The 15845-nt window shown below is 41.6% G+C and overlaps 1 protein-coding gene across 2 annotated transcripts in view; it reads right to left on the bottom strand.

The window, feature by feature from the left end:
* Positions 1-15845, bottom strand: part of RPH3AL (rabphilin 3A like (without C2 domains)) — a 163495-nt gene that overhangs the window by 124312 nt on the left and 23338 nt on the right. For both annotated transcript variants that reach the window (XM_012549845.3, XM_012549847.3), the window contains exon 2: positions 3814-3925. In XM_012549845.3, the coding sequence (XP_012405299.1) occupies positions 3814-3890 (77 nt within the window). In that variant the 5' untranslated portion in view covers positions 3891-3925. The remainder of the gene's footprint in view (positions 1-3813; positions 3926-15845) is intronic.

Genomic DNA, 15845 nt, shown 5'->3' with positions numbered 1-15845 from the left:
ACACTGCTCTAAGTCTCTATGAAGGATGAGCCAAGTTGAAAAATGCTCACGAGCAGATTATTAAATTTCCACCTTGACCATTTAAACCTCCCAAATTGGCCAACGAGCCAAATCGGGGCATGATTTATTCTTCTGTTCATCATCTGCTCTTAAGAAAGCAAAGGATAAAATGGTCATAATGCAAATTAAATTTAAAAGTGTTGACTGTGAATATTTTGTTCAATATTTATCTTTACCCTCATGAGCCCAGGGACTCTCTCCCCTCCCTGAAAAAGTGGTTCCACATTTTCCTTTAACTACAAGCCATATTCTTTTAGTTTTAAAGTATGGACTGCTGTATTATGCTTCAGTTCAAGTACTTATTCTTTCTTTCTTTCTTTTTTTTTTTTTTTGGCTGAGGCAATTGGGGGTAAGTGACTCGCCCAGGGTCACACAGCTGGGAAGTGTTAAGTGTTAAGAGTCTGAGGCCAGATTTGAACTCAGGTCCTCCTGACTTCAGGGCTGGTGCTCTGTCCACTGAGCCACCTAGCTGCCCTCAAGTACTTATTCTTTAGTTGGATGAATAAAAACGTCTTTTCTCATTAAGTTTTTGATAAATGCTCTATCTTTTAAAAACACAATTCCTTTATATAAATACCCAAATGAAATGTATTGCATGGTGGCCATGCTTCCTGTGTGGCCCTGAGCAAACAGCCTGACCTCTCTGGGCCTCAACTACTTCAACTGGAAAAGGATGGGGCTGAAGTGGATCACCTCTACAGTATTTTTGTGTCTAAGTCTTATGAGCCAGTAAAATGTAAGCTTCCTGAGGGCAGGGATTGTTTCACCTTTGTCTTGGTATCCCCAGGGAGACGGCACCTTGTGCACAGGATACTTAGTTATAACTAAGAGCCTCTAGAACTAGAGACACTAGTTCTGGGGGCAGGGACCCTCTCATTTTTGTCCGTGTGCCTCCAGTCTCTAGCACCGTGTCCATAGGGCTCCATAAAGATTTGTTGAATTAAATAGAATTGAGGGGTCCTTGAATCTGTGTCCCCATGACAAGGAAAACCGGGGCCTTATGGCTTCTCTGGGAGTTTGGGGTGAACAGGGAAGGGGAGGCTGGCTGGAGGAGCCATGTCGGGAAGGAGGAGGAGGAGGAGCTCCCAGAAGCACCAGGCACTAATGGCCCGAGACCACTTTCCATCTCTACCAGGAAGCCTGCCACAGGAGAGAAAGATGAAAAGACATTTGCAGCTCTAAAAAGTGCCACTGGCTTTTCTGCATTGTTGCGGAGTGAGAATGGGGGTGGGGAGGAGAAGGAAGCAGAGTGGGGGGCGGGGAAGGAGAGAGTGAGGAAAGGAGGGAGGGAAGGAGACAACAGGGGGAAGTGAGAGGGGGGAGGAAAAGAGGGAAGGAGAGACAAAGAAAGAAAAAGAGGGGGGATGGAGAGAAGGAGTAAAGAAGACAGACGGGAGAAGAATGAGGGGGGAAGGGAGGGAGGGGGATAAAAGGGGAAGGGAGAAGGGGAAGGGAGAGAATGATTGATGAAGACAGAGAGGGGAGAAGTAAGAGTGGGGAGAGAGGAAAGCAGAGAGAGAAAGAGAGAGGGAGAGAGAGAGAAAGGGAGAAAGGGAACAAGAGCCACCCCAGCTCTGAGATCTCAGCTCTGGATCAAGGGAGGTAGCCAGTGCTGATCTTTCACCAGCTCTCTATCTAAACAGAGGGGAAAAGAGAGGAGAGAGGGAGGGAGGAAGAGAAGAAAGGGAAGAATGAGCAAATGAAAGAATAACTGAATGAAAAAAAGTTTATTAAGCACCTACCCTGTGCAGAATCTAAAGCTAAATGCTCCTCCCAAGGAGCTCAAATGGAGAGAAGCCATTTAAGAGACCTATTTGACTACAAGTTGGATAGAACTGTTGTTTAGGGTGCAGTGAGGAGGAAGAGACAGGGAGTGGGGAAAAGAAGAAAAGGGGGAAGGGGAAGAGAGAGAGGAGAGGGAGAGAGAATGAAGGAAAGTGGGAGAGAAGGAGGAATAAAGAAGAAACGGGGAAAAGAGACAGACTACTACAAAAGAGGAAGGAGGAAAGAAAATAGAGGAGAAAGAATAGATGAGGGAGAGGGGAAAAAGACAAAAGCAAGGAGAAAGAAGGTAAGGAAAAGAACATAATAAACAGAGAAGGAGGAAAGAACAAAAGAATGAGAGGAAAGCAGAAAGGAAAGGAAATGAGAGCCAGCCTGGGATTTTCTGCAGTCTGTAGGGTTGGGGATGGGGGGGGGGGAAGGGAGGCGCATCAAAACTGAAGGGTTTTCATTGAGGAGGCAATCCTGGGGGAGTGATAGGGGCCAACATGCGAGTCGGCTGCAGAGAGGTGCAGAAATACTGCCTCTCCCTTCTCTCTACGCTTCCTGGGACTTCTGCCCCTGCCAACTGAAGACTCTGCTCCACTGCCACGGTCCCCTGCGGCCCGGCCCTGGCACGAGCACAGGGCCTAATGAAGAATTCCCTCCATTCTCTCTCCGTTTTAGGACACCATGTTGTGTCTGAGTGTCTGACTGTTTCTGTTTTGATCTAGGCCCCCAAGGGACTGAGCATTGAATCTGGAATCAGGAAGACCTGGGTCTAAATACTGACTCTGAGACTCACCAGCCACACCACCCTAGACAGGTCATTTTACATCTCAAAGTCTCAGTTTCCTCATGTGTCAAAAGGACAGGGTAATGTCCACCTCACAGGATCATCAAGAGGCTCAAATAAAATAATGGTTGTAGTTTGTAAACCTTAAAATTTAATAAAATTGGTTATTATTATTATTAGAAAGTCTGTCATCACATAGAACACTGACCTCCAAGTCAGAAATAATAAGGATAGTTAACATACATGGCACTTTGATGCTTTCAGGGCAGGTAGATGGTGCAATGGATTGAGGGCCAGATCTGTAATCAGGAAAATTCATCTTTCTGAATTTAAATCCAGCCTCAGCCACTTACTAGCTATGTGACCCTGGGCAAGTCACTTAACCCCACTTGCCTCAGTTTCTTCATCTGTAAAATGAGCCGGAGAAGGAAATGGCGTCCAGTATCTTTGCCAAGAAAACTCCAAATGGGGTCGTGAAGGATCCCACATGACTGACAAACAATTCAAGCTTAATGCTTCAAAAATGATTTAGACATATTATTTCTTTAATCCTCATAACAACTCTGCCAGGCAGGTGCTATTATCACCACCATTTTTACGAAGGAGAAAACTAAGGCCAAGATTTAGTGGCTGTCCCAGAGTCCCGCACCTTGTAACTGCCCGAGAAAGTATTCCAGCTCAGTTCTTTCTAGTTCGAAGTTCAGTGTTCTACCTCCCATAATCCTAACCTGGGTTCCAACTCTACCTCCAACATATGCTGGCCATGGGATCTTGGCACTTTCCTAAGATCATAAATCACAGAACAGGTGCTGATTTGCATATGCAGACAACTCCCAACTGGCAAGGGCAGGGAGGAGCTAATTAATGTTTAACAACTAGCTTTAAACTCCAAACACACGTTTAAGTTTAAACTGCATTGCTAAGATTTTCTCTATCATTTCAATGACAAAACAATAAATCAAGTCCTGACTTTGCAGCATTTGCTGATTTACGAGATATAAATGTTCACAATGGAAATTTAACAATCAACTCTCCCCAAAGAGCCATTTTGAGCTGGACCTAAAATTATTCTTTTCATCACCACCTCATTGAAAAAGGGATCTGGGCTGCAGGGATCCTGACAAAGGAGTGTCAGGTGGAGGAAGGAAAAGCCGGGAAAGCCCCACGTGATCCCTGGCAAAATGGAGGGCACTCACTTGGCTCGGAGGGCAAGCTGTCGATCATTGGGGCATACCCACTGGTCCTTCCCACTGCCAAAGATGGTTTCAGCCATGTTTGAGGAGCCGAGAAGGGAGCTGGCTGTCACATCTGAAAGAGAACAGAGTGTGGGGAAAGAGAAAGAGAAGGGGTCACTATGTAGGTTGTGAAGGAGCCAATTACCAGAACTGAAGAACGGCATGCTGGGGGCATTGGACATCTGGTTCTGATAAGGCCACCTGTGTACACGATAAGCAGCTGTCCATGTGATGTGTGTGAAGTGTGGGAGTCTGGCTCCAGTTATTGGCCCTCTCCATGTCCCATGTCCCCATATATCTCTCCTTACTTAGACCCAGAACTCTATCATTAGAGATTCATTTCTTTGTGTTAAGCAGTCCCTTCTTTAGGATCCTCTTTTAAAAGAGGAAATACTTAATAATTATAAATAAGTAAAAACTAAAACAAAACTTAAAATATAAATACATATTTAAATATCCGACATTTGCATAACACTTTTAATATTTACTTAGCTCTCTATATCATTATCTCATTTGCTCCATAAAATTAATTTATTCCTTACCCCATGCATCCATCCATTTAACAACCATTTATTGAACGAGGGTTCCATGAGGGGAGAGAGAATATTAACAATAGTTGACATTTATACAAAGCACTTTATTGACATTCCCTCATTTGGGCATCACAACAGTCCTGTGGGACTCATTTTACAGTATAATGAGGCTCAAACAAGTTAATAGTCTTGCTTATGGTCTCACAGCTAGAAAGCGTTAGAGTCGCTGCTGATCTACCCAAGTCACCATTAGCTTGACATGTCAGGAGTTGATCAGTTTCCCGAGGGAGGAGATGTACAATTCTCCCCTCTGCATCAGGAGGTGAGAGAAGCCTCCAGACATGGAAAATCCACATAAAATTGTTTTGGTCCTCCCTTTGAACCAGAGAAGTCTGAACTATTATAATAATAAAATATAATAATGTTTATGTTGTATATAATATATATTTATATAATAAAATTTAAAATATGTTGATACTATATAATACTATACATGTATTTTGTGCATTTCTGAGTTTCCAAACTTCTTCTGTGTCATCTGCCAGAAGCCACACAATTCCCCCAAAGGACCTGTATGTGCAAGAATGTTTGTGGCAGCCCTCTTTGTAGCGGCCAGAGACTGGAAACTGAGTGGATGCCCATCATCTGGGGAATGGCTGAATAAATTGTGGTATATGAATATTATGGAATATTATTGTTCGGTAAGAAATGATCAGCAGGAGGATTTCAGAAAGGCCTGGAGAGACTTACAGGAACTGATACTGAGTGAAATGAGCAGGACCAGGAGATCATTATAAACTTCAACAACAATACTATATGAGGATCAGTTCTGATGGATGTGGCCATCTTCAGCAATGAGATGAACCAAATCAGTTCCAATGGAGCAGTAATGAACTGAACCAGCTACACCCAGCGAAAGAACTCTGGGAGATGACTATGAACCACTACAGAATTTCCAATCCCTATATTTTTGTCTGCCTGCACTTTTGATTTCCTTCACAGGCTAATTGTACACTATTTCAAAGTCTGATTCTTTTTGTACAGCAAAATAACTGTATGGACATGTATACTTACATTGTATTTCACTTATACTTTAACATATTTAACATGTATTGGTCATCCTGCCATCTGGGAGAAGGGTTGGGGGGAAGGAGGGGAAAAATTGGGACAAAAGGATTTGCAACCGTCAATGCTGAAAAATTACCCATGCATATAACTTGTAAAGAAAAAGCTATAATAATAATTTAAAAATTCCCCCAAAGTTCCCATTTAATTTCTGAGCCATGCTATATCAAAACCTTGAAGGGGAAAGTCGAGATGTCGGGGGGAAATGACTGAAATAGGTATCGGGGAACAGATTTCTAGAATGCAAGAGGGAGAAGGGAGATTACAGAATGCTGGCAGAGGATCAGAGATTCTGAGCAAAGGGATTCATCTAATCCAACCTTCTTATTTGTTCACTGACTTGTCCAAGGTCACAGATAATAAGTGGCCAGTGTCTCCACAGCCTGTGTCATGCTGTCTCCTTTCACTTAAGATACTAAAATTTTACCTTCCCATGGCCTGAGGAAAAGGGGGGAAGGTCTGATTCACGCTGGGAAGCATATGTGCAGACAGCTCAAGTACCATAAGACACATAGTCAACTGCTAAAAATTTATAAGCTGGGGGAAAATAGCCACTGTGACTTAAAGATAAGGGAAGGGAATTAGCATTTATTAAGCACCTACTATGTGCCAGGCACTAAACTAAGAGCTTTTCAAACATTATTTAATCTAGGCTAAAAGGAATTTTAAAGGCCATCAAGTCCACTTCCCTTATTTTACAGAAGAGGAAACTGAGGCACACAGGTTATGTACTTGAGCAAAGTCAGACACCTATTATCTGAGGTGAGATTTGGAAAGAACGAGAGTGCCCTGCTGTCAGTTTCCTTTTACCTAAATGGCCAAAAAGAGCTCTTGCTGCCATTTTGGCTGCGGCATCAAATGTAGCCTGGCTCTTGCCCCTTTCCCGACAATTCTCCACTACAGCTATCTTTCCTGCCATTCCTGACTCATCCATCACCCCTAGAAAGCTGAAAGCTGGCTCCTGAGCCCAGTCCATTCTTTGTCCCAGGACAGGGCATGGGTTACAACTCACTCCCTTCTTCCCAATAACTCAATCAACAATAAGCATTAACTCAATGCCTACAACTGCGAGGCTCAATGATAGAAACTGGAAACGTGGGGGCAAAATTTATATGGCCCCTGCCCTCAAGAAGCTAACGCTATAAAAATGAATAGAAAAGTAATTATTAAATGCCCAGTATGAGCCAGGCACTGTGCTAGCTGCCAGGGGTACAAATACAAAAGGCATAACAGCCCCTGGGTAAAAGAAGCTTACACTCTAATATTGGAGCCAAGAGCAGCACAACTTGCTTTGCAAATGAGCAAATGGGTTTTAGCAATGGTTAGGACTAACCCAGTATTTTAAAAATGGCTAATAAGAGAGGAACTTTTCATTATAGCAAAGAACTAAAAACAAAATTGGGAAATGGCATTCTGTGGTCCAAGAATATAACGAAATATGACTGTGCTGTTAGAAATGATAAACATGAAGAATACAGAGAAACAAAGGAAGACTTACATGACTTGATGCAAAATGGAGGAAGAACCAGGAGAACAACACATACAGTGGTGAAAAGTAAACAACAGCAAAAACAATCAAAAGGAAAAGCTTTGAAATTGCAATAGTCAAGCTCGACTCCAAAGAAGAAATACAAAATTTTACATAACACACACACACACACACACACACATATAAAGTTATCAAATAAAAAAAAGCTTTTAAAAGGGATACATGGTATCCAGAATGAGAGCTTTGTAAGTTACAGTAATCCTGATACGCTGCCCTGATCACATGGCACCTAGACTACTTCTGGTCACTGAAGATTATGAAGAATACCAATAAAAGTTACCCCAAATAAGGGTGACAAAGATATTCACCTCAAAACTATATCACAGTCAAGTCATTTGAAAGGTTTGGGGGAAGTTTAACTCAGAGAAGAAAAGACTTATGGGGAAAACACATCTATTTTCTTTTTTTAAATATAGATTTAATTTGGATTTTATACACCTTCCATTCTCCTTCAAGAAAGTCCTTCCTTAATGACAACCATTTACCAAAGAATAGTTCATTCCTTGCTTTTGTATCACCCATTCTAACCCATTTCCTGCCATACCGGGGACCCAATAAATATTTGTGGATTGATTTCTTAATCAATTAATGTAACATGATGTGCCTGGCACTATGCTAAGGGGCCAGGGATAGGAAGAGCAAATAAGGACAGAACATGTTAGCAGGGAAGCCAAGAGAAGATAGCCAATCTAATCATATAAAAAGGTGCTCTAAATCCCTAATGATCAGAGAAATGCAAATTAAGACAACTCTTGAGGTACCACAGGTACCACTGCATACCTCTTAGATTGGCTAAATGACAGGAAAAGATAAGGATAAATGTTGGAGGGGAGGTGGGAAAACTGGGACACTGACACATTGTTGATGGAATTGTGAATGCATCCAACCATTCTGGAGAGCAATTTGGAACTATGCTCAAAAAGTTATCAAACTGTGCATATTCTTTGATCCAGCAGTGCTACTACTGGTCTTATATTCCAAAGAGATCATAAAGAAGGGAAAGGGACTTGTATGTGCCAAAATGTTTGTGGTAGTCCTTTTTGTGGCGGCCAGAAACTAGAAACTGACTGGATGCCCATCAGTGGGGAATGATTGGGTAAATTGTGCTATATGAATGTTACTGAGTATTATCATTGTGTAAGAAACAACCAGCAGAATGATTTCAGAAAGGCTTGGAGAGACTTACATGAACTGATGCTGAGTGAATTGAACAGGACCAGGAGATCATTGTGTATAGTAACAAGATTATGTGATGATCAGTTCTGATGGACGTGGCTCTTTTCAACAATGAGATGATTCAGTCCAGTTCAATGGTCTTGTGATGAAGAGAGCCAGCTACACCCAGTGAGAGGCCTGTGGGAACTAAGTGTGGACCACAACATAGCATTTTCACTCTTTCTGTTGTTGTTTGCTCGCATTTTATTTCTCTCATTTTTTTCCTTTTTGATCTGATTTTTCTTGTGCAACAAGATAATTGTATAAATATGTGTACATATATTGGATTTAAGATATATTTCTACCATGTTTAACATATATTGTATTACTTGCCCTCTAGGAGAGGGGGTGGGGAAAAATGAGGAAAAATTTGGACCACAAGGTTTTGCAAGGTTCAATGTTGAAAATTATTCATGCACATGTTTTGAAAATAAAAACCTTTAATTAAAAAAAAAAAAGAAGAAAATATCCAAGTAAGTATGAGACAAGCCACGGGGAGATTCAGGCACATGCTAAGAGAATACTGGAGAGGGGGAGGTCACATGTGTCCAGTGCCTGTCCGGTCCTGCTCCCTCAGACCTGATGTCTACAGCCTGGGACCCAGTGGGAGGAAGGAAGGTGAATGGGGGTGGAGGTTGTAGCATAAATCAGCTTCCCAATTTTGCCTATTTTAATCTGTAGCCATTCTTATGAAAGACACTTTATAATATAAATATTATTTATAATATAAATATTTTGTACAGGTTTATTGATTCCTCACTGGAGTGGGGCATGGCTCCTTCCAGCCCAATTCATTCAACCTTGTGAGTCTCCGTGGACCTTCCCTATACCGTCTCCATCAAATACCCACCAACACCCCACTGATATTTCCTCCCTTGCCTTTATCCTTAAATAGCACTTTTTTCCTCTCTCTGAGCATGCCTGATTAACTTTTTTAAATGTTTTTTTATCGACTTGTGTTTATGTCAGCTTCATTTCTGAATGTACCCCTCCTTCTGCCTCAAGAACCATTCCCTATAACAGAATTTAAAAAAAAGAAAGGCGGAAAAGTGTTCAGCAAAAACATTCGATTCATCAGCCATATATGGCAATGTGCTCACCCTTCTGCTTCCACAGCCCCCTGTTTCTGCAAAGAAGGGAGGGAGATGCATTTTCTCAACTCTCCTCTGAGACTAAGCTTGGTCATTAATTATAATTAGACGGCATCACGCGGTGTCCGGATGGATGGTATCTGGTGTTTTGTTCTTTCTTCCACCATTGCCTTTAGTATTTATTGTTTTCTTGGTTTCAGTGACTTCCTTCACCCTGGATCAGTTCACATGGTTTTCAGATTTCTCTGAATTCTAATTCATAGTGATTCTGTTTTACGCTGATCGCCACAATTCGTCCAGCCATTTCTTAAACCAAAAGCTGAGCGGATGCCCGTTGATTAAGGAACGGGAAAGAGAAGATGTTTGGGTAATCTATCCTTGGAGAAATTGACATGGAAGCAGATTGAATGTCTCTCCCCACGAGGAAGGCAGCTGCGGTTAACCCTGCAAGTGGCAGAGGGCCTGGTCTGGACCTCAGAGAAAAGGGGAAAGGGGAAAAAAAAAGCCTCCATTTGCAGTCAAATGGGCTGCCCATTTGATGGGCATTTTAGTGAGGTTAAGCAAAGCCTGGGTACGCCCACAGAGGAGAGCTGTCTCTCCCCCCTCTGCTTTGGGGTGAGGCATTCCATGCCATCCCGGACAACACCATCTATTTTCCCCTTTCCCTCCCATCTATTTCTTTCAAGAGGGGATCTATTTATCATCCCCAATGGCAGTACAAGGGCTGCTCCTCAGGACCAAGAAACACTGAAACGAAAATCCATCAACAGAGAGAAAGCCACATCCCGGAAAGTCAATTAAGCCCAGACTGCGTGGGCAAAGGACGGGGGAAATGGGGGAGAACAGGGAGAGAACACGGCTCAGATGTCCTCCCTTCCTCTCTTTCGTGAGGCAGTCCCCAGGGCCTGGTGGGCCACAGAAAGCAGCCCCTTGGGCCAGTCGCATCTGACTGCAGCAGACTGTTTTCTAACCTAGGGCCTGGGAACAAGAGCATCCCTGAATGCTCCTTGCTTGATGGACAGAGCTTTTTCTAGCCATCGTGGCCACTTCCGAAGATACCCAGAGGACAGGAGGGGCAAGGAAACTCCAGTGGCAACATCAGTTCTGTGGTCCCGCCTTCTCCTGACCCATTCTGCCTACACCAATTTACCTCGAGTCAGAATCCTGTTGATCCTGTTGAGGGTTGGAAGTACTGGTGCTGGCAACTTCAATTTGATTTTTTAAAAGCTAGACAAAAGATTCCTTGGTTTATGTAATAATAATAATAATAATAATAATTTCAGACTTGGAATTCTGGGATCAAATCTCACCTCTGATAATTATTAGCTGTATGACCACTTGGCCACAAGGCGAGTTACTTGATCTCTCTGAACTCCCCTCCCCTTTGTATATAGTAAGGGCTTAATAAATGTTGGTTGACTATCCATAGGATAGAGACTATCCTTTCCATGGATCTATAAATTGCCCAGTCTGTGCTTGAGCAAAATCCTGCAAGAGATATTCAATGAATACAGCCTGTCATTATATAAAAACTTGCATCCTTTCATGGGTCATTTATCCACTTGGAACAACGCATTTGCATTTTGGCTATGCCCTGCCTCGGCGGCCGTGGAGCAATCTTCTCGCACGGTGTCTTGATGGAAGGCACTTTCTAAAAGGGGAAACCTGCCTGTACCAGTCATAGGTGCTCAGGGTTACAACGCTTCTATCAGTGACTGTCAGTTTTGCTGACATGCATGTTAGAGTTGACTAAGGGCAAAAAAACCCATTTAGCCATCTAATTAAGAGAGAGCTTCCAATAGCACATTTCAATTAACATTTTCTCGAAATGCATTTGTTCCATGGAGAAGTACATTTATTTTGGAAGTCAGACGAGGTTAATCCATGTACAAAACTGGTACTTCCTCCCAAAGGCCTTTACTGATTCCTGTTCCCAGCCCCAAGGTAACAGTGTATTTATTTTGTACATATTCTCTTCTTATCTATCTGTAAACATGTTACAGCTTCTCCTGAGAATATTAGTGTCTCCACTGCCTAGAACACTGCAAGGTGCCTAATAAATAGCTTGTTGGTTGACTGAATCAATGAACATTTATTAAGCGCCTACTGTGTACTAGATATTGGAGAGAAAGAGGTAAAACAAGATGACTTATAGATTCTTTCCTCTGAAAAACAGGCTTAATACCTCTAATAATACCTATCTCACAGGACTGCTGCATGGATCAAATGGGAATAATGTTGGTAAATCACTTCACAAACCTTAAAGCTCTATATTCCATTATTATTATTATCATTAATGTTGGGATTGGGAGTAGAGAGCCATTGGTCATGAGATTTTTTTTTTTCTTTTGTATTGGGACAGGATTAAGAAGTTTCAGCTGTCACAGTAGGATTTTAAATGGATCAAACAAAGGAACTGGATAAGAAACAAATCTTAATTGTTAGAGAGCTTCCTGTTTTGCAGGAAAAACCTAAGCTGAAAGATCATAGACACAGAAAGGCTGAGAACCACTTTTTGACAGAGGGATTAACCTTTACAGTCACAATACAGATAAGTGGGTCTAACTAAATGCTGTCTGGGGCAAAGAGGTTAAGAGAGAAGGAAGGGGAGATAATGGGAAGATGCCACAAAGAGGGTCTGAGAAAACCCACTGGGAAATTTCAATTAATTGCATGCAAATCTACTGCAAATCTAATACATAATAGACACTTAAGAAATATTTATTGATCTAACAGTTGAAATTAAAACAAGCCCATGGGGTCACCTCATCCTCTTAAAATTGTCAAAAATGACAAAACATGGGAGTTGTCAATGTCAGGAACTAAATACCCCACTGATGGAGTTGTGAACTGGTTCAAACAAAAAGATTCAGAATTCTGCTTGAAAAGGAATTAAAATCAGGGCAGCTAATTGGCGCAGTAGATAGACCACCAGTCCTGAAGTCAGGAGGACCTGAGTTCAAATCTGACCTCAGATACTCAACACTTCCTGGGTAAGTCACTTAACTCCAGTTGCCTCGGGAAAAAGGTGTCTAAAATGTCCATATCTTTGACTCACAAATCCTCAAGGAGAGTCATATGTCCCAAAGAGGTCAAAGATAGAAGGAAAGATCTCATAATTACCAAAATTTTTAGAGGAGCACTATTTGTGGGAGTAAACAATTGAAAATTAAGTAGATATTTGTTGATTAAGTAACGGCTAAACAAATTGTGGCACATTAACATAAAACAATATCATTCTGCCATAAGAAAGGATGAGTCTGAAAAACATATGAACTGATCCAGGATTAAGGAAGTCACTAAAACCAGGAAAACAATATATACCAAATGCAACAATGGAAGAAAGAACAAAACACCACATTTAATGCTGTCTAATTATAATCGACCAAGTTTAATGTCAGAGGAGAGCTGAGAAAATTTATCTCCCTCCCTTCTTTGCAGAAATGGGATGCTAGCTGTGGGATGTTGAACACATCACCATTTATGGTTGATGAACTGGTTGTTTTTGCTGAGCAGTTTTCCGCCCTTTCCTTTTTTTAATTCTCTGTTATAGGAATTAGTTCTCAAGACAGAAGGAAGAGTACATTGAGAAACGAAGCTGACATAAACACAAATCGATAAAAAACATTTTTTAAAGTTAATTAGGTGTGCTCAGAATGGGGGGAAGGCTATTTGAGGATAAAGGCAAGGGAGGAAACGGCAATGGGGTGTCTATGGGTATTTGGAGGTTGCCACATGAAATGCCCACTGGTACTCACCAAGTTGAATTGGGCTGGAAGGGGCCATGCCCCATTAAGTCCCCCTGAGTGGTCAAAAAGCCCATATTTATGTCATAAATATTTATGTCATAAAGTGCCTGTTAGAAAAACAGCTACGGATTAAAATAAGCAAGGAAAATGACTTGGCAGGATGGAGTTCGGAACAAGGACAGCATCCACTGTGAATTCCAAGGATAGATTGTGCTGCAGATTTCTCTCCTCTTCCGGAAGTGAGGGATTTCTATAGGTGTAGAATGAATTGAGCATTATCAGTCATCCTTAACCAGTAGATGATGGGATGATGATCTTGATGATCTCAGTTTCTTCATCTGTAAAATGGGGGTGGGCGGCCCCCATGATCTCTTCTAAGGCTAGAGCTGGGATCCTGAGACCTCAGCCTCTCCCTTCCTACATCCTGTTCTATTCTCCCCCCTTTCTTTTATTATACCCCTTTCTCTCACCCACCTTCTATCTTCTTATAACCAAGAAGCTTGGTTTCCCTCATAAGATCCTGCAGTCTTTCTAAGACTAGCTGGCAGGAGAACGATTTATATAATAACTACCAAATTGTAAAAACAGTCAACTGTGAAAAACTGAGAAATTGAGCTAAATAATGCTCACTGAAACTCCAAAGGATTCACGATGAAACCACTAGCCACTTCCAGATAGAGAGCCGATAAATCAAGAAAACTAAAAGTTTCTTTCCTTCTTTCTTTCTCTTTCTTCTTTTTCCTTTCTTTCCTTTTCTCCTTCCTTCTCTCCTCTTCCTTCCTTCAGCTCTTCCTTCTTCCCTCCCTCCCTCCCTTTTCAGGGAGCATGGTTAATCCAAGAATTTGTTTTGCAAGACTACAAATTTCTAAGGGGGGAGGGGTTGGTTGGTTTTTTTTGTTGTTGTTTTTTTGTTTTTTTTTTTTTTTTGCCTTCTCAGTGGATGGGAAGGAGAGAATTGAGAACTAAAAATTAAGTTAAATTCAAAAAATAAAATAAAGATACTTTTAAAAAGAAGAGAAAGGGGAAGAGAACTCTGCAATTTGTAGAACAATGAGCTGACTTCAATTCCTTGGGAAATTTGAGAATGGACTATTAAAGAGATAGCTGGTGAACCATCTAGAAAAAGAGATCATCAGTCTTGATGCACCATCATCAAGAACATTTCCTTATTTCTGTGTGTGATTGGTAGGAGAAGGGAACCCTATAGAAATAGTTTACCTAGATTTTTGCAAAGTATTTGATTAAGTATCTCATAGTATTATGGGAAAGACAGAGAAGATGCAGACTATATAATGTCATCCTCTGATTCAGAATTCAAAGAAGAGTCATTAATAGTTCAATGTCAACTTGGCAGGTGTCATCTAGTGGGATGCCCTCAGGGATCCATGCTCTGTTCTGGGATGTTTTTCATTTTTACCATTGAGTTTGGACAAAGACATCTATGACTTGCTTAGCAAATCGCAGATGACACAATGGCTGGGAGGGAGAGCTAATGCTGGGTGACAAAGTCAGAATCCAAAAAAATTTTTTCCCAGGCTAGAACAGTGAATTAAATCCAATAAGATGAAATGAAATGCACAGAGATAAATGTAAAGTCTTATTCTTGGGTTCAAAAAATCAATTCCCAAGTACAAGAGTAGAAGAGACTTCATTAGACAATTTGTCTGAAAAAGATCTGAGGGTTCTCCTGCATTGTATACGGTAGCCAAAAAGCTAAGATGACCTTGGGCTTCATTCAAAGTAAAGCATTTAAGAATAAGGAAGTAGCAATCGATTCTACCCTCTGCTCTGGTCAGACTAATCTGGCATCCAGTTCAGAGCACAGATTTAAGAAGGTCATGGAGGAGATGGAGAACATCCAGGGGAAGGCTGCCATGATGGCTTTGAGTCTATATCACAGGAATATCAGTTCAAGGAACAGGAGATGTTTAGCCTGGAGAAAAGAAAACTCAGAGGAAATAAGATCACTTTATTCAAATATCTGACTGTCCTGTAACACAGAAGGAACTAATTAGCCTTATTTGGCCTGAGTTCAGAGGGTAGAATAGGAACTATGGGTGGAAGTTACCAAGAAGCAGAGTTAGACCTGATGTCAGGAAAGACCATTTAACAATTAGAACTGTTCCAAAAAGGAATGGGCTACAAATGAGGGGCCAAGTTCCCCATCCTCGGGAATCTTGAAACAGGCAGGACAACCAATCATCATGTGACTGGGGGAATTTCTTTCAAGTATGGGTTGGACTAGATGGCCACCAAAGTCTCTTCCATCTTGGAAGTTCAGTGACTCTCGCATTTTGCCCATCACCCCACCTGCCCGTTTTCTCAGTCCCTTATCCTATAGTGGGCTCACTTTCCTCCATTTATAATCTTGACTTCTACAGGGAGGTCTCAATGAAAGTCGATAAGGAATCTCTCCACATGGTCCCATTATTAAAATCCACACTTGCTATTTCACCAGGGACCACCTTTTTCATAATTATGATCTCAAATAGTTTGAATTCTGAATACAAGTGACCCTGTCAGAAGATTAGTATTCACAACAAGGGGACCTAACCATAGTTAATCAGCTCCTCCCCATACTGTCCTTAATACTTGAATCCCTTGCATTTTGTCCCATCTCCACCCATTCTTTTGTAAACCCTGACCTTGACCTCCGGTTACCTCCACCATCTTTCTTCTCAGCTCCCCCTTGGATGCTGCTGAATACCAGCAAAGCAAGAGCTTTCAACCT

The sequence above is a fragment of the Sarcophilus harrisii genome, chromosome 4 (assembly GCF_902635505.1).
Source record: "Sarcophilus harrisii chromosome 4, mSarHar1.11, whole genome shotgun sequence".
In the NCBI taxonomy this organism is placed as follows: Eukaryota; Metazoa; Chordata; class Mammalia; order Dasyuromorphia; family Dasyuridae; genus Sarcophilus; species Sarcophilus harrisii.
Note: the sequence above shows the minus strand (reverse complement) of the source record. Positions and strands in the feature narration are given on the sequence as shown.